We start from the raw sequence: 25,032 nt of genomic DNA, 5'->3' as shown, positions 1-25,032 counted from the left end.
ATGTAAATAAACAGTCCTTGCAGATGAAAAACAATAATTCCTCGACGCAAAATGTAGTTAATGTTTAGTGCAGATAATGGCACGTTGCTAGAAAATGCATGCCACTCTGCACAGTAAATATTGCAAGTGCTTCAATATAGCATGAACCTAACACTCAATTCAATCCACTTCAATATTTACCATAGGATTAATCGATTAATTACATGCTTTCTTAGAGTCATTGACAACCCACAAGAATTTTTCACAAGTTAAATGCAAAGAAATACAAGCATACCCTCTCTCACACATGGATATTTTACTGTCGTTGGAAATGAGCCACAAAAATGAATTAATCTGAAGCATTATTCACATTTTTTTCACAACTGTGTGATGTGTTAGGTTGTGGCGCCCCCATCTGGACATCATAAACACAAGGCAAAGTCGTAGATGGCAGCTTACGTAGGTTCAGGGGCGTTGCTAGAGATTTTGGGCCCCCCAGTCTGGACCAATCCAGTTATTTTCCAAATCTTTTAGGGCCCCTGTCACTCAGGGCTCCTTGGAATCATCTTAACTCCCCCCAACCCCCAAGGCACACCTGCATAGTTTTCCAGGTATTTATTGTTTTCAACCTGAAAAGTGAATATTTCTCTATTGAATTCACACTGTAACTATAATTTTTTTTTGGCCAAAAGAAATACTCCAAAAATATATTTTTTTCTACGAAAAAAAAATGTGTCAAAACTTTGCTAAAGGTATTATATACATTCAACAAACGTACCCACTTCTAATACATCCTATTATCCATGAATATTTCAACAACTACCTATATTGGTTGCGAACAAACAGATTTAGCAGCTTAGGCTATTTGGCTAACTAGCTAGCAGCCAAAACCGAAGAAAAGCGTAGCTAGCTGGCTAGCAGATAACGGGCCGCGTTAGCTTTAGCTGGTTAGGCGGCTAGCAGATAACGGGCCGCGTTAGCTTTAGCTGGTTAGGCGGCTAGCAGATAACGGGCCGCGTTAGCTTTAGCTGGTCGGGCGGCTAACAGATAACGGACCGCGTTAGCTTTAGCTGGTCGGGCGGCTAGCAGATAACGGGCCGCGTTAGCTTTAGCTGGTCGGGCGGCTAACAGATAACGGACCGCGTTAGCTTTAGCTGGTCGGGCGGCTAGCAGATAACGGACCGCGTTAGCTTTAGCTTCCAGCTAACGACGTCACATCTCGTGAAATAAATACGTTAGCAAGGCAGTTTAGTTCAGTATTCTGTCATAAGGGTTAAAATAGACCTGTAATTAATTCGCTATTTTGTCACATTGCCCTCATCGTCTTTAGCCTCGGGTAAGTTAAGTTTGAAAAGTCAGTCATCATTTCTAACGTAACCCTCAATAAATAGCCAATAAATACGACCAATGGCTAATGAATACAAGTTATACTATAGCGAGTGAGTCAGCTGTGGAGCACTGAATAACATGTATGATTTTATAGCATTTGTTCTTCACTGGTATGATACTAAAATAATTTTTAAAATGTTATTTATAGTATTTATTAACCAGAATGGTCCGCTGAGAACCCCGCGTTACTTCGTATACACTAGCAATAGACACTCTCATTTATTTTTATTGAGAATAAGTTCATCAATATAAAGTGATATCACTACCAAATACATAAAATCGGTTAGTAGAAAATGTATACAGCATCAAAATAATTCACATCATTACTGCATTTGAAGTATTTTGTGTATGTTTTAACTTGTGTTGAAAAAAATGAACGATGTTCAGTTATTTTAGATAATTATATAAAAAAATTGAAATGGGGGAGGGGGGCACGGGGGATTTGTCGCAACTGGTTTGTTACACCATTTCACATGTTTTTGCTTTGTGGTTATACTGTGGTTCATTAAAAAATGCCCATTAGTGTGGAATGGCACAGTCCAGTGAGGGTCCTGAGGGTGGGGGCATGGGCGCCAGGCCAGGGAGCCTTCCGGAAGATGAGGAGGAGGAGTCCTACGAGGTGAGGGACACACACCTACATTGTTATGCTTGTAAAGACATCTCTTTTTTATTCAGTGAATTAGGCATAACACATTAAATCGCAAAAACTAATAGCAATATATTCATTTTTGCCTCAAGGCAGGGTATTTTGATTTTTAGTGATACATGTACAGTTAAATGGGGGTTAAATGTTTATGAAATTTCATTAATATTTAATAGACTGCACATTATTTTTTTATACAGAATAGGCAAAAGTTATGCCTCTGCCTTAATTTCTGCATCTCTCAGGTATACCTGAGTGTACTGGTTCACCATGGACAGGTGGGGCTCAGCTTCTATGACAGTAAGGACTACAACTTACACTACATGATGGACACTGTGGACGATCACAACCTGCAGCTTTTAGACAGAGGTACCTGCAGGATGGGACGGATTTGCTGACATTAAATTCACTGAAAGCCTCAATGAAGGCTGTATTTACACCTGTTTGTTACTCTCTGTAATCCTGTAGATTAGTGATTTCCAGTTTGGTCATCAGCAGTCACAGTCGGTCCATGTTTTTGCCTGGGAGCTGGGAGTGAGCAAAAATGTGCACTGTTTGGCAGGGAGCTCGAAGGGAGCAAAAACATGGACCGACTGTGGGTCCCTGAGAACCGGATTGGGAAACTCTGCTATGGGTGAATTTTTTCCCAGTTTTCCCACTCTCTCCCAGTCGTGCAGGAGGTCAGCCCTAGTGTGCTTATTACCAGTGCTAAACAGGAGCACAGCATGGCGAAGTTTTTAAAGGCCATTGGTGAGTTAGTGGAAAGAGCGTCTCCGTGCAGTGACTGTGCAGGCATGAGCAGGTGTGCCAAACGGGCAGGTGATTCAAGAGCATCTGCTGAGTCCTGTTTCATATCAGCAATCCACTGGTGACATTTTAGGCTGTTACCCATGTTAGATTTGATGACCTCAGAAGACCCCTGTTTCTGCATTGTATAATATTCACAAATGTGCAATGGGAGGTGTATTAGACATACAGAATAATTTGGTACAATATTCCAAAATGTTTCCTTTATCCAGTAATAATATTTGGCTCCTAAAATACTGTATTGATTGCTGCACCATATGCATTTCAGCCAATTTACTAAAACTGGTAAAATATAAAATATTCATTGAACACAGTCACTTATTATTTGGTATATTTAAAATGTTATTATACAGTATGTAATCTGATCTTCATTTTCCTTGTTTTGCAATCACAGAGAGAAGCTCATATAACAAGCCAGAGATTGTCCTCTATCCTAATGTTGATTTTGGTAAGACAAAACGTTCATCTGTTTGATTTCCTGGTTGGTTAATGTACAATTAAATTATTACGTTTGCAGTAAAAAGTGAAAAAACAGTGTATAGGCTAAAATGAAGTTGAACAGTTTTCCTCTAAAGGCTCATTGTTATTGACATGGAGAAGGTTTTGGAATTACCAAAACAAAGGTGTAAATAGTCAAGGGTCTAACGTTGGGTCTATAATTCAGCTCCACTTTATAATTCTGCTTCATCTCTTTCTCCACTCTGCTTACGCTTCCCAGGAGTGGAGGTCACCAAACAGAGACTGCTCTCAGCCCACCTACCCTTCCTTCCTTCTTCCGTCACAGAGACAGAGAGAATCCCCTACCTTTCTTCCTGCATCCCCTTTGACTGCACTCTCATGGTAAAGGGTCTTCTTCATTCTATGGTTTTTTAAATGATGCAGATCACTTACATATTAATGAGTAATCAGCACCTGTAGGCTCCAGGACAGGCTCTGGACCCCCTGCAACCCTGAATAGGACAAACGTTTTCAGAAAATAGATGGAAGGATGGATGTATTAGTTTAATAGTGCATCAGTTTTATTTTAGTTGTTATAGAATTGAAATATAGATCCCACAATTTTTTGTTTTTGTTAATTGTTAATGTTTATATTATAATTGTTTAATGCCATTTAATTGATTGTCATAGATCTTTGGGTGTACAATTTATACGTACTTCTTCTTGTTGAGAAAATACTGGTTCATTAAGAACACAAGCTTGTTACAGTGTGATTTATTGATTTCCTAACTAGGAGGTTTCAGTATTTTTCTTTGTAGCTCAGTGTGCCCAGCGTTCTGTCTCTGTACTGCATTGTGTAATCAGTTATCCCGTATGTTTGTTCACATCGAGTACAAGGCTGTACTTGATTTTCATGACCATTCCTGTTTACTCTGCTCTTTCTTCCTCCTTCCAGATGCGGTCTTTGGGGGCGCTGCTGAAATGCCTAGACAGGCGTAGGGTTGGGGTCGAGCTTGAGGACAGCAGCGTGGGAGTTCCGATTTTTCATTTCCTCCCATACACACTGTAATACTGTGTTTCCTTGTATCCACTCTGTATATATGCATCTGTTACTGGTCTTCATGACAATGCTCCCTCTTGTCACTGGGCAAAGATACCTCTTATCTCTGTCACAAATTCTTTATCATAGTTTCTTTTTTGTTCTGTTATTGTTTATGCGTTTGCCCCCCTACATTGAAGTTTTTTGGTATGTTTCGTATCATGTATTTGGTGTCAATTCTCATAGTTTTACTCTATTCGTTGACAGGAAAGATGTGGTATTTGTAGACAGAGACACTTACAGGTCAGTCATTTTTATTAATTCCCAGAATATATTTACTGACTCTTTTATTCACAGAGCCTTAAAATTCCTACAACTAGATAGTTCAGTGGACCATTTCAGGATAAGATTAATGCTGCAACTACTATATTTTTACATATTGCTGCACAGTAGACTCAGCTCCCTGTGGTGCTGTCTCCCTACGAGGTACTAAATGGTTCACTTACTTTGGATTGGTGTATCATATTAGTGTCCTCCAGGTTTTCAAACTGGAGCTGCACCCCTCTGTGTACAAGCTGCAGTCAGGAGAGAAGGAAGGTCTCAGTCTCTATGGTGAGGTACACAGGCAGACTTTAGGTCTTTGGGGCCTGTATGTGCTCGGAATCTTCCTGCCACTTAAACCACAGTACTGCTGTATTTTTCTTAATAAAGAACTTCAGGACATATTGATGCATAGTTTGTGAGGTACACTTTGATATGCTAAATGTATCAGATTATTTAATTCATATATGCTAAAATGTTCTCAGGTAAACTTGTACATATCTATATTTCAGAGATGTATATCGTTTTAATGAATCCATAAATGCATATGTGTTTTAGGGATTTTAAATCGTTGCAGGTCTAAGTTTGGCTCCAGATTGCTCCGGTAAGTCATTTTCAGTAATTTCATTCAAATTGAATATTTACACAAAAATACAGGTCAGATAATTCTAGGTAATACCGAGGTAAACTGACGCCCGACTGCATGTGGGGTGTCATACTGGGCGCTGTCAGTCACTGCCTGGTTCAGTTCAAAGGAAACTGGTAGGAAGCTGGCAAAAGCAGCTAGTGATTGGCAGCTGAGAAAGTCACCAGCACTGGCTTTGAAAGGCTCACTGTACCCATCACTGCATTGTGCAAAGTGAAAAGTCACGTGATCCCCGCTGCAGCTCTGCCACCTGCTGTCCAGAGATGTGTTTTCTTTTCTCTTCTCTTTTTCTTCCTTCTTCCCTCTTCTGTCTTCATACTCATATCCTCTCTGCCTCCTGGTTTTCTCTTACTAGAGTAATAGTTTAAATTTAAATTATTAAATCTGTTTCTTTGTTTAATTCTCTGTCCTTTTTGTAGCTCACGTTTTAACATGCACTGACCGAAGTTTAAAGCTGTCGCTATTCTCTAGGCCGTTTCATCCCTCTGCAGAAAATGAACCATGATATACCTGCTCAGTCACAAGTAATCAACTGAAGAATACTTATCTGTACAGGACCAGCATGTATGATAATAATGATGGTTTATATCAGTCAAGAACTAAATCCCATCCCGGATGCCTTCCTCCTAAAACCCCATGATTTTTGAGAGAAGCTCCAAATGAATGCAGCCTTGACCCAAAATGTGACGATGGCTGGATGGCCGCTGTCTCCTGCACGCTCCCCTCTGCCTCCACTCCATCTCCCTGCTCCTTCCATTTCATGAGCAGATGGCTCCTCCCTGGATATAGCTCCCCTTCTTTTTCCCAGCCAGTGGTTCCTGAGGCCCTCCCGAGACCTGAGCATTCTGACCAGGAGGCAGGAAGTGGTGCGCTTCTTCAGCTCCCCGCGCAGTGCCGACACGCTGAACACGCTGCAGGGCTGCCTGCGCAACATCAGGAGCATCCCGGTAACACAGAGCACACGCCCTGGCATGCATTAAACTTCCCATAAAAGTCATACTCAGTAACGTGGGTGATTCAAGGTTACTGTCTGGCTAAGATTACACCTGCCTAATTCATCTATATAGCATTTCTCTGTATATGTTTAATATTTTGAAATATAGTGCAGAGTTTGAATATTATTATTATTTATTATTATTTATTTCTATACATGCAAATACGTGCGTGTGTGTGTGTGTGTGTATATATATATATATATATATATATATATATATATATCCAGAAATATATGCATACAAGAACAAAATCATTCTGGTAGTATTTATTCGCTTATTAGTCCACTTATTTTAACTCTGTGATTAGTAGTGTGAGTTTCAGTTTCATTTTAGCTAGTTTAATGCCTTTACTTGATAAGTGTTCTTGTGAATTCTTGTAACAGGTATACAGTATGGTGATGTTTGTTTTCATACATGATTTGATGCTGTTTGTTTACAGACATTATTATACAGAATGTCCCAGTCTCACACTAAAGTCAGTGATTGGCAGAGCCTCTACAAGGTAGGATGTTACTGTTTGACTATAAATTAATCATCAATGCACATGTAAGTCAATATCAGTATAATACAGGTCTTAATGTATTGTCAATAGCAGTTACAGTGCATTCGCCACAACAATCCGCCTTATATATGGACAATATACTTTAGATAAAGAATATAAGCAAATGCATATATGTGTGGTGTTCTACAGTTTGTGTTACATGTACGTATTATATTGCTGTGCTGTTATATATTATTATATACATCTTGGCTCTGCAGACAGTTTACAGTGCAGTGTGTATTAGAGACACAGTCCGCACCTTGCCGCAATCTGTGCAGCTATTTCGAGAGATCAGCGAGAGTTTTACCGAGGACTTATATTGCATCGCCTCCCTTATTAGCAAAGTGGTGAGTTGGCGCGCTTTAAATTTGAAGTGACCCTTGGCAGGGCTCTATACACGTCGCTTTGGTCCCTTTAGAAGTTTTTGAAGTTTTCTGCGTCAGTGCAATATTTCCTTTTTCCTTAATAATTTGGTCATTGTTTATGTTTTTATGTCATTGTTTTGAAACCTGGCCACAGGTCGACTTTGAGGGCAGTCTAGCCGAAAATCGTTTCACTGTCAAACCCAACGTAGACCCCGAAATTGACGAGAGTAAGTCTTAGCCTGATGGCCTGGTTTAAGGTCTGTTCAAAATTAACGAGCTTGGAATCTGGGTGTTAAGAATGGGCACCGTTTGGGCAGAGATGGAAATTTTATGTCCAGAAAGTAAAATTACAGACCAAGATTTTACTCAGTTAACTAAGAGTCGCAGTCACTCAACTGGTTGGATGAAACAAAATCTTGGTCTTTTTTACATTCTGGGCATGAACTATCCACCTCTGCATCTGGGCAAAAAGAGCAGTGAAGCCTTGGGAACCAGACAACAACGCAGGTATGGCAGCAGCATAAGTGAGAAATGACTCAGCTTCGCTTTTTCACCCATGACCAGAGAAGAGAAGGATGATGGGGCTGTCTGACTTCCTGACACAAGTAGCTCGCAAAGAGTTGGAGAACCTGGATTCACGGATCCCGTCCTGCAGTGTCATCTACATCCCTCTGGTCAGACGTTCGCCTTTGCTGTCTGTTTGTCTGTAAGTATTTTTATCTGTCTTAGTTGATGGAACTTGGTTCCCCTTCTCCACAGATTGGGTTTCTGCTGTCTGTCCCTCGTTTGCCTAGCATGATTGAAAAAGAGGACTTTCAGATTGAGGGACTTGATTTCATGGTGAGACAAACTCCTATTTCCACTTAAGCTCAGCATGAATGTTTTATACTAGAATGCTTAAACAAAATGAAGAACGCACCCTTAAATTTTTCTCCCTGATGGTCAGTTCTTGTCAGAGGAGCGTCTGCACTACCGCAGTGAGAGAACCAAAGAACTAGACAGAATGCTGGGGGACCTGCACTGTGATATCAGAGGTGTCCTTTTATGCAGTATCATTTTCTGCCCTCTCTCTGCATCCCTTCATGTGACTGTAGTGATATCTGTCTTGCAGTATGCCTGTTTCTCTCACTGTGGTGGTGTCCTGCTTTCTACTAGACATGGAGACCGCAGTCATGACCCAGCTGCAGGCCACAGTGCTCCAGCGCAGCAGCTGTCTCTACAAGGTCCTACAGTTGAGTGCGGAGCTGGACTGCTTGATGGCTTTGGCCCAGGTCTCTCAGGAGAATGGCTATTGCTCCCCATTGCTGTCTCCTCACTCATGTTTAAACCTCAAACAGGCTAGGTAGGGACTCTACTTGTCTTCTTGGGGGTAGCAAAGTTTAGGATCACAGCGTTGAGAATTTCAGATCAAGGAGCTACAAATCCTGGATTTTGAATCTACCAACTAGTACTCTGTGACTGTGACTCTTTATGTTCAACTGGTTGGTAGAAGCAAAATCTTGGAGTGGATTTGTAGCTTCTGGACCTAAATTGCCCAACATCACCAATTCGTGTCTCCTTCTGTCTGACTCACAGGCACCCCCTGCTGGAGCTGTGCTCCGCTGTGTTTGTTCCTAACCCTCTGTCCAGTTCAGAGAGAGTGGGCAAAGTAAAGGTCCTGACTGGACCAAACTCTTCAGGAAAGAGCATCTACCTCAAACAGGCAGGAAAACTGGCAAACGCATATCTACTCACACACAGGCTATTCATATTTTCTCTAGATTACTGTGTTTCATTTAACAGTGTTTAGTATTTTGGGATGTAAGTTTAATTACATATTGACATGTACAGAAAATCATGTGGCTAAAACTGGATTCCTAATTAGTTTAATTGGGTATGCCTTCCCCTATAAACAGTAAATTATGTGGCTACAACTCATTATATACAGCATACAAACTGGGTCAAGCGTTTACTGTGAAACTAAGGTTTAGAGTGGCCGAGGCATGCAATGTGCAGTTTTAGATGTTGTGATTTTTGGTGCTATATTTGTTGGCCCCAACATCTCTGAAACAGTCACTCTTCTGGGATTTTCATGCACTATAGTTTTGAAAGTTTACACAGAATGGTGCACATTTCAGTGACTGAAAAGCCCTTGTAAGTGAGGTTAGATAAGACTTATTATGCTAACAGCCAGGCCACTAGTGCAACAATAATGGCTCAGTACAGCAGTGGTGTGCAGAAAGACTCTGACCGTCTACCCTTATAGTGGTTCTGGAGATAAAAGGGGGTCGTACTGTGTAGGCATACCTAATAAAGCGGCCACGAAGATATGTATACATATTCTGTGTCGGATAGGTTGGCCTGATTGTGTTCATGGCACTGATTGGGTCTGATGTGCCAGCGAAAGAGGCAGAGATCGGATTGGTCGACTGCATTTTCACACGGATGCAAAGTCGTGAATCCGTGTCTGTAGGGATGAGCACCTTCATGATTGACTTAAATCAGGTAAGTCTCAGCAAGTATAATTACATGCATGGCTACACATACTAATTGAGTTTAGAATATTTCAGTTATTTCTCAGTCAGGTATGACACATTCATTTTGATGTATATCAATGTTAAATGTTTACACGTGTAATGTTTAGCGCGTAGTCAGAGTATGGAATAGCCTTCCTGATAATGTAGTGCAAGCTGAATCTTTGGGTTCCTTTAAATCAGAGCTAGATAAGATTTTAACGACTCTGAGCTATTAGTTTAGTTCTCCCCAAGCGAGCTTGATGGGCCGAATGGCCTCCTCTCGTTTGTATAGTTCTTATGTACTTATATAGTGAAATCCACCAGCTCCACCCACTCATCTGGAACAGATACTATTTCCGTACATTGTTTCATGTTATGATCCTCTCTAGTCAGTAATGTCTATGTCTGAATTATTCATCATTGCTATCTATAATGAATTATATAGAAGGAACTTTGAAACTGGAAAATGTGTTCCCCTGAAACTAATTTCAAACAAATTTTGCCACTTTGTGGTCTCTGTCCGGAGTTCAGAATTTCTGACAGTGCCTGTCCTTCCCTCCACCTCCTCCAGATGGCCTATGCTCTGAACAACAGCACAGGGGCCTCTTTGGTGCTGATTGATGAATTTGGCAAAGGGACCAACACGGTGAGCCTGAGATGCTGGGAAAAAAAGGAGATTCTCCATGGGGAGGGTGGAGAGTGCATCTCTGTGGGGTGGAGTGATTGATTACCTGTTTGTTTTGAATCCAGGTAGACGGCCTGTCTCTCCTGGCGTCTTGTGTCAACTTCTGGTTGCAGAAACCTCCCACTCAGTGTCCACATATCCTGCTGGCTACCAATTTTCACAGCCTGGTTCAGCTGGGCCTGCTAGCACCCTCTCCTCAGCTCTCCTTGTTGGTTTGTGTTTGTGGTTGTTAAGCTAACCCTAGCATGTAAAATAACTATTATACCAACCTCTGTTTCGGTAGGTAACACCGTGGGGTTACATCGCCAGTATTGTGGGTTCCAATCCTAGCTTTGGCTCTGTGCATGAGGAATTTCCTCCAGGGGTAAACTGGCAACAAAGAGAAGCTTGAAATTTTGCTGCTAAGAGGCCCCAGTATGATATCTTGCTGTGCCTTGATATATTTCATCGGCGACTGGCCCTCATTTGGCCGTTGAACTTCCCAGTGGCCATTTCTCTGTGTGCGGCTGGCCACTCCGAAATCTTTGCTGCCACAGGAAAAATAACATCTATCCAACCAATCAGTCTTGTAATCTAGCGCCTTGGTGATTCGCTCTGGAAGCCCCATTCCTGCCCCAGCCCCCCTCGCCTGCATTACAGAATTCAGTTGGTTAAGGGCACTAATTGTAGCTTATATTATGTCATTTAGCAGACACTCATAAGCTCTCATAAAATGAGCTTACTTAGGTTGAGGTGGGAATGAGGTAGGTAAACAGGGCAGGCATTTAGGTAGGTGAGGGACAACGACTTAATTCTCTGCTCGCTCTCTTATACCCCGTTTACACACACCAACTGACAGCCGTTAAAATATCACCACATATGTCATGTGGGAATGGGAGAAGAATTGTGAAGTTCACCCATTAATCTATGCCCTGGCTACCTAGTAATATTAGCACTAACTTTGGACACTGCTCCAGTGTGACTGAATCACATACACAGTTAGGCTTTGTGCAGTGAGGCAGTTTTTACGTTGTTGGATGAAGCACTGGACATGGGCAAACTTGAGGACTTAATTTAGTAACTGCCGAAGAACTACTGGCACTGAAAAATAACTAGTCTATATTAAAGTATTACCTCCATAGACAGAGAGAACATGCAATCGCTAAACAAACTTAAAGATCTGTGAATGCATTTACTAAAATTGCCAAAAGACAAGTATATTGTTTGACTACTTGTGGTTAAGGTTAGGTAAGGTTATATATACACACACACACACACATCCACACAATTTCTGGTGCATTATATAAACATTAAAGCACATTTCTATGTACATGCTCTCTGTATAGACCCTGGAAACTGCTGCAGATGGGGAGGACCTGGTTTTTCTGTACCAGCTAAAAGAAGGTATTTGCCAGTCCAGTTACGCTGCCAACATTGCTACTCTGGCTGGGCTGCCACACTCTGTAGTACAGAGAGGGGTGGAGGTAAGCAGGCATTCAGCTACTGCCACGCAGCCAAGTTGCAGCAGAAACTTAGCTCTATTTGTCCAAGCTCAGTGAGAGTAGTATATGCTTTGTGTGCGCAGGTGTCTGAGCTGTACAGGGCAGGCAAGCCTATTAAACGCATCGATCGGCCATCAACGACAGAGCAAACTAAGAGGTAAGCTTAAACATGCAAAAAATGGTGGATTTGCAAGTGGGTAGTCAAGCGTGAATAATCTTACACTAATGTTATTTTTTGGGGAAAGTTAATTCACATCCAGCTTTTCCAGACACACCCAGTAGTCTGATTGGACGACTACACCATGTGTGTTGAGCACACCATCATGCATTGCACACAAGAATACATACATGTGGGATTAGTGAGGTTCAGGGAAGGTTTTTGATTTGCCTGGCAGATACTAGCATTTCAGTATTTTGCCCCTTGGTACATTGACCACGAATTCACTGGTGACGAGACCTGTTATCATAACCCGGTTTATACCATAAACTAGCTGAAGTGGTGCAGGTAATGAGCAGCAGAGCCAAGATCACTTAAGTTGCAAAGCAAGTCCCATTCAGAAATAAGCTCCACCTTCCATCTTAGGTGTTCGAATCTCGTGGAAAGATTCCTGAGCCTAGACCTGGATGACCCATCAGTGAACACGCAGTCATACATGGAGGAACTACAGGCAACTGGAGAGCTTCTATAGCATAAATTTGAACACTCAAGTGCAGTTTTAGTCACAAGCATGAAGGTCAAAGTGAGTTGACGAGAACAACTATTGTATTGCACAGCTTTTACACTGAATTTGAAGTACTGTAGCAAACATCCCTCCGCTTTGTTTTACTTCCTGTGGTAGTTACTGAGAGGATGCACTGTAACCAGGATTGACTGTTAGGTGGCATTAGTTTAGTACTTCTGCATTTTTACCAGCACTAAAGGCACCAAATCGTAGGCTTTAACATGCTGGCTAGTTGTCGCCAAGAAGTCACCATGTTACTGGCCATGGATTAGTAGTGTTGCTGCTGCCACCAATAGACAGACACTTGAATTATAAGCAACATTTATTCAGGAAAAACATTAAATACAATAGATAAGAGCAATACAGTTCAGCAATTCATTAGTCACATCCCCCTTCCAAATTTGACTAGTAAAAGCATCTTGAACACAATCAAGCAGTCACAAGACAGCAATGTCCGATTGCATTTTTAGCTTGTACATCACATCAATATAAAGTGTGAGCCAACTGGTGCGAGTGAACATAAAGTGTAATCGAACATACACCAGGAACAAGTTAAATGGTCAGAGTCCCACCATAGTAGGAAAAGGAGGCAACGTCAAACTTGAAAGTGGACTCCCACAAATAATAGCATGAGAACAGTCAGCAGTAGAGATGGAGCTGGCACAGATAGCCTGGGGGCAGCATTGCAGAGATCTGTGGCACAGCAAGTTGTGTTGAAAGAGTAGAGAGTCTTGTTCGTGAAGAAAGACACAATGGACTCTTGGTTGCAGTCTTCAGATCGCAGACAGCCTTTCTTCTTGATGTCAATTACATTAGCTAGAGGAGAGGGCACATGCAACTGATGTCATATCACAACCAGGCTACAGCAGCACCTCAGAAGGCAGCATTCAGCCTTACCAGCTTTCCCTGTTCCACTGAAACACTGCTCTCCTGGATTACATGTCATCTTCGTGGTGAAACACATGTTCCAGAAGCCAAGGTCACATCTGTAGCATTCCAGAGAGTATCCTAAGAGAGTTACAGAATGTTAGTTCAGTAGAGCTACAGATTTTAATGGCAGACCAGTGTGCACTTAAGGAGTGCCATTTGGGATAAGCAAATGACATAAGAACCTTATAGTTCCACATACAAGTACTAGCATAACATTGCCAGAAATATTTTCCCCTAGATATTCCAAGCCCAGTAAGTCCAGACCAAACAGGAGACCCTAAGCAGCCAGAGCAACTGACTTAAAAAGGTCATAATTCATGACTCACCAAACCCTGGACAGCCAAGAGAAAGTCTGTATGTTGCAGCAGTTAGCATTGCACTGCATTAGCCTACCATTGGATTGATCCAAAATAAAAATAAATACAATCACGCAAGGAAAGAATTTTCAACTTACCAAATGCAAAGAGCACAACGGCTGCAAGCACACCAACAAGAACTCTGCTCATTTTGCCTTTCAGAAAACTATACTAGAGAAGAGCCCTTGCACAGCTTTTATTGCAGCCCAGGTAATCGTTCTTGGCAACCAATTAAGGAAAGGCAGATTGCCCACAGCTGGGGCAAATACCATTCACTTCAGAGATCATGAGGCTGACGATGAACAGGTGGAAATCATAGAAACTGCCATAGAACATTTTTTTCTTAACGAAGGGATGAGAGATTATATTCATACAGCTAATGCAATAATATTCCCTTTTCTTCTTTCATTTATTTAACATATTAGCAACACTTATTAATGCAATAAAACATAATAGCAGGGCCAGATAATGAGTATTAAGTGCCCCTGGATAACAGCACTTGGAAGGGTCTCTGACCCACCAGTTTTCTATGTTTTCTTTTTAACACCCACTAAGTTGACTGTCCATCTTGATTCAAGCTAGTTAACGACTATTAACTAATTAGCAACACACTCATTCGCCCTACTTGACGTTACGCCAGAAAGAAATGGTGCTGATTGGTGGTTCATTTTCATTCTAAGATACAATACTTTCATTAATATTGTGTAACTATTTTATTGGTAGTAAGACTATTGTAAAGGCAGCTGTTGTAACAGAATTAATAACTGCAAGGGTGTCTGAGTCAAATGTTAAAAAAATGCTGCTACTTGGAAGTTACCTAATTTGATCCCTCCACCGTCTAGTCACTCTTCCAATACAGGTTTGTAATTATTATAATTTATATCAGCATTTTCCAAAGGTATTCCAAGGCATATATTTCCAAGGAATTGGTAATACATTGGTAACACATCACACCTAAGAATACACAGTTTGATGTTAGCCTCCAGTTCCTTTATGACTATCAAGACAACAGTTGATAGAAGATTATTACAGTATATTTCTTCAAAGACAAAAGAAGATGGACTGCAAGGAGTCTTTCAATAAAGTGAATCATTTGTAATGAACATATGCAATATTTCATTAAGGTGGATAAAGATGTCAGAGCAAAGGAGGTTTAATGACAAAGATGCGTGAAATCTCTGAGAATGAAACCATACATGCACTGTAGGAAACGAGTACATTAAAAAATGCATATAACAAAAAGACATGCACATTACCCACATCTACAAGTTTTTAGCTGCAGAAGAAAAAGAATACTAATTAAGGGTGCTTTTCCACTGCACCAGGTATGGTAGTTTTTGGTATGGTATTTTCAGTACTTTCCCTTTTCTATTGACTTCGAGCGGACTACCAGTAACAAACACTCCAGAACCCAAAGTACAAAGTTACAGAGGTACATTGCTGGGAAATGTGTTCATTGATGATTAGTTAAGCAAAAAATATCTCTCTGAAATACAATACAAAGCTTTGTGTTCATCATTCAATGCTGTAACCAGTTTTTACAGCAATGGTAAACCAATACCTTGAAGTACCCTACTGTTGGTACTTTTTTGAAGTGTCACACTGCAGCACGACTAATGCGTTGATGTGTAGAGTCTACGCAAAAACATGTGAATTAGAAAAGGTTGCTGTTTTCATATGCTAATTTGTCAAATATTTTTATATATATTTTAGACTTTGACGTCTCAAAGCATTGATATACAAAAATTTTGATTCTTTTAGATTTTAAAACCAGTCAAAGCAATTCATAGAAAATAACCAGTTCAAAGAACGATTCATTTCATGACATCACAACCATTCACTTGGATATCTGTTGCTGCTTGCAAGTAGTGTCTCTTCTCTTTGAGGATCATGCAATACAGATTCCAGGTTGTATTGCACTTGGGTACTAATATATTAGTCGCATTGGAACGGATTAGTGGTGCGATAATCACCCATTGTAGCAGGACTGACTATCAAAAGTACAATACCTGGTGCAGTCGAAAAGCACCCAAAAACACAAGAAAAAACGAACACAGACAATGAAGACAGAACATGACTAGTAACTGAAAATCAATTTATTGTGAATTTTGAATCCTGGCCACCATCACACAATTGGGGGAAAACATAACAATAGTTTCTACCATCACAATAGTAAAACATTAAAAAGTTACTCTCCCAATTGAAAAATGACAGAAACACAGAGGTTACACTGGAACCACAAATCTAGAGCATTCATATGAAATTTACTAATATTTCACTTTTTTCCCTTAATATACTTTACATTAATTATTCAACCAGAAAATGCAGTAGTGAATGTCCCTGTTGAAGAGGTACAGAGTAGAGTGAAGTTGAACCAGTGCACAGCACAGTTATCCTAAATCGCTCAGCAGATTTTCCCCATTTCTGAATGGCGGAATAACAGGCCCAGTAAGACCGTCCTCTCACCTTACTGTACAATTCCAGTATTACATTTAAAAACCACTTCTACATTTACAATTGATCTTTGCCTTTACATTAGATGTCTGTAAAAATTAATTCAAACCGTCCCAGGCAGGACTGCTTTTCCATACAGTTTTGCTATTGAAATAGTTCTTCCCCACTCAATAGCTAAAAACTGGAAAAGACAGGGTAAGAAAGTCAGCTCTGGGCTGAGGAAATAAGTACAGGCCTAGACAGTTTCAAAACCAGAGACAAACATGTTTTGGCTGAAACCTCTAATTCAGTTTTGATTGTATGTCTATGTATACATATATCTGTGTGTATTCGTGCATCCCTCAGTGCGCATCCACATTTGTACATGTCCATCACTACCTACATAATATGAACCATAAAATATACGCTTTATCAAAGCAGGCATCAGCACGTATCAGGCGCCTCTCCCACTTCCTCCACTGGGCTCTAGCGGACGGCCTTGACGGGGCTCTTGAAGCTGGAGGCTGCCTGCAGCTGCAGCTGATAAGCCATGGGGTGGATCTTGAACCCATAGAGTCTAAGAGGGCGAGAGGAAAGTCAAAGCGGGAGCGTTTATTAGTAAAAAACATACATCGATGGATACGGCGACAAATCTGCAGAGAAAGGAAAAGCAGCTGGAATATTATATGGCAAACAACGCCAGGCCATGTTGATATTTAGGAACACAACTATCTGACACCATCAGATGATGCCCTGCAGCGAACCAAATGAAAATTTCAGGCATACTTGTACTAATGTAAAATAATAATAAAAAACATATCGGTCGATATGAACACTTTATGGTCAAATGGAAATCAGAATATGCTGTATTTAGTATTTAGCCTCCAAGTTAAACTGCAAGCGAATGAATCAGCGGAAACTGTTTTGATTAAAACCTTCCAAAAAATCTGAGGTAAAATTAATTATGAAATTTATATGACAGCAAAAAACATTCTAATACAAATGGTCATTTGGTTGACTATGTACACTGTAGCTAAATAGTTCTGCAAGAATTTTAGTTTATTATAATAACGCAAAAAAATAAATACAAGTCCTGTATTTTCACCTGGGCACAAACTGGTTGGCAGGGCGTTTGGGCCGATACTCTGGGTGCACCATGAACAGCATGTGGGGGAAGCCCGTGCCAAAGTAGGCCCCGTCTGTGTGGTGGTGTCGCGAGGACTTGGGCGTGTACACATCCATGCACTTGGGACAATACAACTTCACCATGGCTTCCCCGGGGATATCCGACAGCCCTGTAGGAATTGGGCAGAGTTCACAGGATGCCTTGACACAACCACACATAATCCCCACTTACTGTGAAATAATCAGCCACCCAATATGACCATCAGCGTTATCTGTCATTTCCATGTACTGGACCAAAATGGGGGCAATAACCACCCACTTATGTAGAAAATGGGCAACTTCAATCAAAGCGGAAAACAATGAATGAAGCAGAAAATTAGAATAAGGAAGGATTCATTTTATATTCATTATATACAATTGTAAATATAATGGGAACCAAAACCAGGTATTAAACAGACCCTGGGGCTAAATGATTAAATACCGTAATATCCATTAACTCTGATATTATCGCTTCTGCTTTCAGCACTAGAGAAATTAAGGAAATACATTTCCTATATTATTGCTACATGAACGTTCTTTCGCACATTTCATCTCACCAGCTCCATTTCCGATTACATTTTCACTATTCTTAACCCAGGAGGATCTCTCACAAAGCCTGTGGGGGGGGGGGGGGGGGGGGGGGGGGGCAAGGGGCAGCGGACTCCGTTTCTCTCTCTCACACCCTCTGTCACTCCAACCACAGAAACCATGCTTTTAATAAAGATGATGGAGAGAACTAAATGCTCGTGTGAAGAAATTCACAGTTTCGACTGTCAAGTTCGTAGTTTATCTGCCCTTCCCTTAGCTATAGCATGTAATCTAGCGGCCTGGAACCCACACATGGAGTTAACTAAATTACACAAATATGAATTAATAATTAAAAATAAATATTATTCAGCTGATCATTTTCAATGTTTATGAATTCAATATGAAAGAGTCAGCTTCAAATTACACACTTAGCAATTTGTAAGTATAACATAGTGAAATTACTATTAAAGATCAGGTCCGGCATTCAGTTTTTCCACTTAAAAGTGAATATTATCACATTTATTTTACATTTCCATGGGTCCATAATGGTTAATTTTTCATAACACTGCAGTGTCTTCTCCTCTAAAAACCTATTTTGGATTTCATCAGTCACATTATAACCTATAATATTGACGATCAAAATCTTCTTGCAGTTTGCAACTCAAGAATGCTAATTTATAAACAATATATATGAAAACAATGTTAATTCTGTTTTTAATTCGTCTCTTTTTTTCTCCCACATCTTTTCTTTTTAAAAAGTTCTGATACGAGTACAGTTAAAGTACCAGACTGATAAGCAGTATGGTAAGAGTAGTAGTACTGGTAAAACCTTAATAATGTGCATCCCAAATTCTAAATGGTATTTTTATTGTTACTGCTCCAACTCAGAACGCAGCTTGCTATTGGCTTAGAAGAAATGCCCTCTTTTTACAACAGAGATACTGGGAAATGGATGTCAGACTCACCAATAGGTAGCATTGGCTGGTTCTCACAGTAAACTCTTGGACAGTAGCCGAAATCTCCCTGCTGGTACTTCTCCAGCTGAGGAAGAAAGAGAGAAAAGCATCGTTCATTCAGATTTCATATTATTCATTATGATACAGATTATAAAGTCACCACTTTCCAACAGCCAACAGGGCCATTTTTGGCACTATATCATAATTATGACAGTCACAATTATGATACAGATTTGCGCTTCGTGACTAAGCAAACCGCATCAACAAAAAAACATTTATAAACCACATAAAATATACCGATAAAAAAGCATAGGCTCAAAATCTTGGCTAACTACACTAGGAAGTTCCAGGCTACACTGAACAACTGGAAAATATCCATTCATAATCTCAATCAAGGCATGTTAATTCCCAAATGTACAGTTTGACAAAAAAAAATACAGAGGACAGAGAAGACAGATTAACGAGGACGCGCTGTACCATTTGTGCAATGCCTCTGTTTGTGAGGATGTAGCGAGCATGGATCAGCCCGTACAGCATTTCTGCGGCTTGCTCAATCAGGTCGCTCTGATTGGGATTGTCCTCCAGCTCCTCATCTACAAGGGAAGGAAACGTACAGAAACACCGTGCTGTACACATGCCTCAATAACCTGCAACACTGTCACTTCTTAAAAAAAGGAGAAGGGTATGTTTACTTTCATTTTGCAGATACTTTTGTGCAAAGCAATGTAAATGTGAGGCAAATAGCACATTCCGAACATACGTCTTGTTGAGGAGTCGACTAGGCATAAGTGTGGCTAGGATGAGCTTCCAGTGAATGCTCAGTAAACGTAAAGGCAGTAATGGAGCAAGAGCTACTGATCTTCCAACAAAGAAAATAGGCTAATAAGGATATTCAATGACCAGTGACTTAACTAGTGTAACTGTGGTGTTTCCTCCCGCCCCCCTCACACACATGGTAAAAGATTTGCACTGACACAAAATTCACAAAGGAGAAAACCTGTAAAGGTTCTAAGACTCAAATGGTTTTTCCTGACACCACTGCAGTAGTTTATATGAAGCTCGAGAAGTCAGTTCTTTAACTACATGTGGAAATTATGTCATACTGACCAGGCTCAAGGTCCAGGATCATGTCCAAAGCTTGGCGATAGTGTGGAACTTGCTCATTAAGCCCCGTCAGGTTAAATTTATCTTGAATGTAATCTTCATCCACCTGGTGGGACGAAAGAGGCACATGCTAAGTTGCTAAAAATACAGCAAGCCAGAAATAATAATAAAACCAGGCATGAGCATAATCCAAGGAGTACTATGTACTCGATAACCCAATCCATCAATCTTCTAGCCACAGCAGAGGATTGTGGGAGGCTGGAGCCTGTCTCAGGCAGTATATTGCCTAAAACTGTGGGAATAACCAGCACCAGTCCATCAAAGGGCACACTCACATACCATGGACAGTTTATTCACCAATTAAATTAATGGCATATCTTTGATCAGTGCAATGGTACCTGCATATCCCAAACCAAATAAAACTCCCACATACAGTAGACGTAGGATTCAAATTCACAACCCTGGATGTGTCAGGCGACAGTGATGCCCATTAGGCCATGATACCACCCCAAGAACAATCCCACATAACACAAAAGTAGCCGAAACATCCTTTGAAGATGCTGCTGCTCACTGAATAGAAGCAAAGACACACTAAAGCAGAGTATTTAACTAAAGGGAATGTAAACATTGATGTTCCTTGTTTCATCTACAAACATCACAAAATGGCTCCAGTTGATGAGTTTAACAATCCATGTGTACATCCCATAAATGAATAACGGCAAATCCCTTCAAGAACACGAAGAGTGAGCACACTCACCTCACAGAAGAACTCATTCCCTCTCAAACCACAGAACCAGGATATCCAGGACACCTCTTCCGAACTGCTCATCTTGGGATCAGCCACAGAACAAAAACCTACCCAGTGAATGACAGAAAATTCTATGTGGTGGATAACTTGACATTAACGTTTGTTTTGTGCTCTAATAGCAGAACCTATACAATTAAAATGAATGGTATGAAGACGTAATAAACATGCATAAGTCAATAACAACCCATAACTGTGTGATAGTGTTTCTTTTCAAGTACTTTGTTAATTCAGCTTGCTGAACACTAAGTGATGACAGAACAAGGAGACGCGCAATGTGAAAGTTATTTACTATAACATCATTACTACCACAGTGCCACATTAAATTTAAAGTAACACAGGATTAACACTTCACTAAAATAACAGCCTAAACGTTAAAATTAAAACTGAGTCCAAGTCGTAGTTCATCCGTGACTTTATCAGGTTCAAGATCCTAATCAATAACTACATAGTTCTCAAGCCAAGCCAACAAAGGACTAACAAAAATCAGCTACGCTGATGAGAGCAGTTACCTGTAAGGTAAATGGAGGCTACAGAATTCTGACTGAAAGCAAAAAATGCGCCTAGCATTAGCCAGCCACGCACCCAAAGAAATCGAAGCTAGGATCTTTCATTACACGGGGAATACCCTGACGTCTTCATGTTTACACGATACAGCCCGCTGAGTTTTAGTACAAGGATGGTTCGGTAAAATACAGGTTTATCCTACGTTTGAACACCCACCTAGGCCGCAGAATAACCACACATCGCACACCGGGAGGGCATTTCTGTCAAATTGAGTCCTTCACACAAGCAGTTTAATACCCATAGCTAACGATCAGGAAATACAACGAACGACTCCTAATCACTCACCTTTTTCAAGTTAGTAAGTCAGTAACACAAGTCGGTTACCCGTTTCGCCGGGGTTAATGAGTAAATAACACGCACCCCGCTTCCGGTTAACCTCCGCGCGGATCCCAAAACTTCTAGGCGGACTGACCCCCTGCGTCACGCTATGACGTATAAATCCCGAGACAGGCGGGGGACTTTCGCTTTAAACAGGACACAATCTGATACAGACGGGCTTTTGAATCTTACGATATTTATATTTAAGATCAACGTAACATGAAATAAATACGTAAATATGTAATTTTTCATTTTAAGAACGTAAAATGTGAATAAATGTACTGCGTACGAGCGTACAAGAAAAAGAAATTACGTAGCACATTGTTACTTGTATACGCTACACTGCCACCTACTGTGTAGGAGTGTGAGGCCAGAAAAAGGCCCTATTCCAATTTAGCGTGCTTCATATATCACATACCCTGGAGTGGGGCGTGTGTATTACTGCACAGCTATGGACTGGAATCCCACCTAGGTTGCGCTTTATATTCTATGGAAGTGGATTCTTCTTACCTCTTAACTTAATTAATAATCCTATAAGTAGCTTTATCATTAAATGATCATGCTGTTAGTCGCACATAATTCATATGCTCTGCTATGTATTTTATCCAAAATAGCTCATCTTGTGTGCATTATCTTAGACTGTTAGTGAACGCTGAGTGGCACTATAGTATAGTACTTTGTGTTATATCAATACTGAGGTTGCTACTTAATTGTACTATACTTGTGTAATCCACTTGCACAATGACAAATAAAAATCCTTGACCCGCTGATGTATATATTTGCAGACCTAGAACACAGTATTACCATTAGTTGCTGACAGAAGAATTTATTAAATGTGAGGCCGGACAGTTGTATTTTGTTTGACTGTAGGAAACCAAACCTTGTTATGGTGATATACATTTTACAAGTATTTGTGAATGTCTGTGAAAACATCGTCTTTCACATCCTTTCTCTGCATTTGTATTTATGGAGAATACACACAAGTTAAGATGAGATTAAAACATTTTTCGTTTTGTTATTAGTCTGTTTTAAGTTGGGTAGGTGGTTCTAGTGCAATCGTGGTCGACGTTACGGAAGGTCGGAGAAGGTCTTCCGTGGAGGTGGTCCAGTTTCCTTACACTCCTGTTCCTTGGCTTTGTCCTCAAACATTAAGATCCTGTCAAAGACAATTCATTTTAGAGAAAGTGCCTCTGACTGATTTCACCGTATGGAGATGACATTGGTAAGCATCGAGGGGAATACAGCGCATGCTCACAGCCTGAGAATGGCGTTCCTCTTGCCCAGCATCATCATCAGAAAGTCTGTGTAGCAGATAGTGTCTCGCGAGGCTCCGCCCACCACCTCTGAGATCATCTTCTTCAGCTCCAGGTGAGTTTTCGCTACTCCCAGCTTCTCCAGCATGCGCTTCAGCCCCATCATATCTCAAAAAAAAATAAAATAATTTTAATTAAGCTTGCTTTAAGTGAAATGTTACCTTGTTATAATCTTAATGTTTCTCATATCTGTTGTTTATTAGTACAGAATTCGTTAAAAGTTTTAATCGCATATATAAATGATAATTCAAATATACAGTTTATGATGTACTGAAGAACTGTGTTTTTATTGTAACTAATATGTACTTCAAAACTTGTTATTAAGAAAGTGAACTTAGGAAAGAGTATCGTGGGACTACATACATCAATGCAAATTTGTCAAAGTATTGCAGATACCTATGTCTCCTTCATCGGTTAGATCGAACTCCATATACTTATCTGAAAATTAAATGAACAAATGTTATGACAACAGCAACACCAATGCATTAATACACTAAATTAACTCTTTGAGTACACATGACTTTAATAATCTGAGTTTTTCTTCAGTGTCAGCCTGTAATTGATGTTCTATTAATGGGTCCGCAACTTACTTTTAAAGGATTCCAGTTTTGAGTTTAGATCTTCCACATCTGCATATTTGGAATCACTAAGAAATGACTTTGAGGAAACAAAGAAACATTGATACAACAATGGCATTATCTTAGCAACCACTGTCTTATGCAGTAGTCGGTTGTCCATATTAAACTTAGGTCATCTGATTAAAATTGTTTCTTCGGAGACTACATTAAGTATAGTCTGACCAACAACACGAATCAAGCTCTTGTTTAAACTAAGGCATCTTCAAACCTCTTATAAATAAACCTCTGCATTTCTTTTAGGCACACAGTTTCTAATTTAAACACCCTCGTTATGAGACGTATGCAAGAGGGAAGCTGTGGATCAAACAGCAGCCTTTGAAGTAATGATCTTCATTCAGCAAGTGTTCGGGCAGATGCATTAATACAAGTGAATGGGGAGGCAGATGTCATATACAAACCTCATTAACTGCATTCAGTTTATCTTCTTGTTTGGATTTCAAAAGACCAAAAGCTTTTCCACCTTAAACAAAATAACACAATGCCTCTTAGGATCCTTGCAGGGTGTAAGGGAAACCATGCAGAAATGTGTCAATACTGATAACGACGACTGAGGTTTGAATAGGGTTTTGATATTTACAAATAGATATTTTTTTAATCCACTTATTATTATATTTTCTGATATTTTAATAGACCAGCACAGTAGGTCTAATTGGTGTCTGTAAACTGCCTTTAATGTATAATGTGTGCCCTGTGATGGACTGGCATGCGTGCCTGGGTGTACCCCTGCCTTCAGCCCTATGCAGCCTGGGATAGACCCAGGATCCCAGTGTTAAAATTACACACATGCTTAATAAATTTAAGATACAAAAAAAACAAAAACACAAACTGAAAACATGACTTGCTGGTTCCGAAAAACACCCACATTAACATTTAATTTCATGCTAGTACGCTGAACATGGGATTAGACCCTCAGATATTTTCATCTGTGTAGAATGCCCAAAGCAATTCTCTGTCAATAAGACACACCATTATCAATGTTATTCTTTTTGAACAATAAAGATTTTTTTTACCTTTTTATAGCGGCTAGTATTTCTAATAAATGCACAAATGGTAGCTAAAGCCAACATGTATTTTCATGTATTGCATAGTATAAGGAAATGGGCATCATGAAATAACAGCTCAGAGAGTCGAGATGTATAGCATGATAAAATAAGATAAATGAAATTTACCCTGCTTGTCCATGTCAGCGTCCTTTGAAGAGAATATCTGAACAGAGGAACTTAACAGAAACAAGACCAGAGTTAAACACTTATAGTAAGAACACGTCTGTTGTGAGGAGATACTGAGAGCGAGATAGAGGAAGTGTAGGTGACATATGTACATGGTCAGTAGTCAAGCCCGCCCTTCTGCATAGTCCGAGCGGACGGGGAGCAG

At 40.2% G+C, this 25,032-nt stretch overlaps 4 protein-coding genes across 7 annotated transcripts; 1 reads left to right on the top strand and 3 right to left on the bottom strand.

The window, feature by feature from the left end:
- The first annotated feature begins 539 nt into the window (after positions 1-539).
- msh5 (mutS homolog 5) lies at positions 540-12,762 on the top strand. Of its 4 annotated transcripts, none has more exons than XM_049026982.1 (25): positions 540-590; positions 1,892-1,987; positions 2,257-2,380; positions 2,681-2,761; positions 3,213-3,266; positions 3,537-3,658; positions 4,212-4,321; positions 4,563-4,598; positions 4,825-4,907; positions 5,175-5,220; positions 6,071-6,209; positions 6,697-6,759; positions 7,017-7,145; positions 7,318-7,390; positions 7,728-7,837; positions 7,923-8,003; positions 8,110-8,197; positions 8,319-8,505; positions 8,739-8,865; positions 9,498-9,647; positions 10,230-10,304; positions 10,409-10,555; positions 11,669-11,806; positions 11,908-11,981; positions 12,408-12,762. In XM_049026982.1, the coding sequence occupies exons 2-25, from the start codon at positions 1,898-1,900 to the stop codon at positions 12,511-12,513; spliced, it is 2,433 nt and encodes an 810-aa protein (XP_048882939.1). In that variant the 5' UTR covers positions 540-590; positions 1,892-1,897; the 3' UTR covers positions 12,514-12,762. The 4 variants fall into 4 exon arrangements, with proteins under 4 accessions (XP_048882939.1, XP_048882938.1, XP_048882940.1 ...); XM_049026981.1 differs by lacking the exon at positions 540-590 and adding an exon at positions 708-1,315; XM_049026983.1 differs by lacking the exons at positions 540-590; positions 2,681-2,761; positions 3,213-3,266 and adding an exon at positions 708-1,315 and having other exon boundaries at positions 3,603-3,658.
- A 93-nt stretch (positions 12,763-12,855) lies between these two features.
- On the bottom strand, positions 12,856-14,057 carry LOC125749605 (sperm acrosome membrane-associated protein 4-like). Its single transcript, XM_049027032.1, has 3 exons — positions 13,931-14,057; positions 13,444-13,554; positions 12,856-13,362 (listed from the first exon to the last, which is right to left on the bottom strand). The coding sequence occupies exons 1-3, from the start codon at positions 13,980-13,982 to the stop codon at positions 13,142-13,144; spliced, it is 384 nt and encodes a 127-aa protein (XP_048882989.1). The 5' UTR covers positions 13,983-14,057; the 3' UTR covers positions 12,856-13,141.
- Positions 14,058-15,913: 1,856 nt separating this feature from the next.
- LOC125749596 (casein kinase II subunit beta) lies at positions 15,914-21,827 on the bottom strand. Its single transcript, XM_049027021.1, has 7 exons — positions 21,675-21,827; positions 20,775-20,872; positions 20,021-20,123; positions 19,391-19,506; positions 18,923-18,998; positions 17,371-17,560; positions 15,914-16,842 (listed from the first exon to the last, which is right to left on the bottom strand). Exons 2-7 carry the CDS (start codon positions 20,844-20,846, stop codon positions 16,752-16,754), a joined length of 648 nt encoding a protein of 215 aa, XP_048882978.1. The 5' UTR covers positions 20,847-20,872; positions 21,675-21,827; the 3' UTR covers positions 15,914-16,751.
- Positions 21,828-22,517: 690 nt separating this feature from the next.
- Positions 22,518-24,979, bottom strand: LOC125749601 (allograft inflammatory factor 1-like). The gene is made up of 6 exons (XM_049027029.1): positions 24,828-24,979; positions 24,057-24,118; positions 23,611-23,677; positions 23,417-23,458; positions 22,963-23,128; positions 22,518-22,863 (listed from the first exon to the last, which is right to left on the bottom strand). Exons 1-6 carry the CDS (start codon positions 24,838-24,840, stop codon positions 22,776-22,778), a joined length of 438 nt encoding a protein of 145 aa, XP_048882986.1. The 5' UTR covers positions 24,841-24,979; the 3' UTR covers positions 22,518-22,775.
- Between the last annotated feature and the right edge of the window lie 53 nt (positions 24,980-25,032).

This window comes from Brienomyrus brachyistius, chromosome 9 (assembly GCF_023856365.1).
Source record: "Brienomyrus brachyistius isolate T26 chromosome 9, BBRACH_0.4, whole genome shotgun sequence".
Classification (NCBI taxonomy): Eukaryota; Metazoa; Chordata; class Actinopteri; order Osteoglossiformes; family Mormyridae; genus Brienomyrus; species Brienomyrus brachyistius.
Note: the sequence above shows the minus strand (reverse complement) of the source record. Positions and strands in the feature narration are given on the sequence as shown.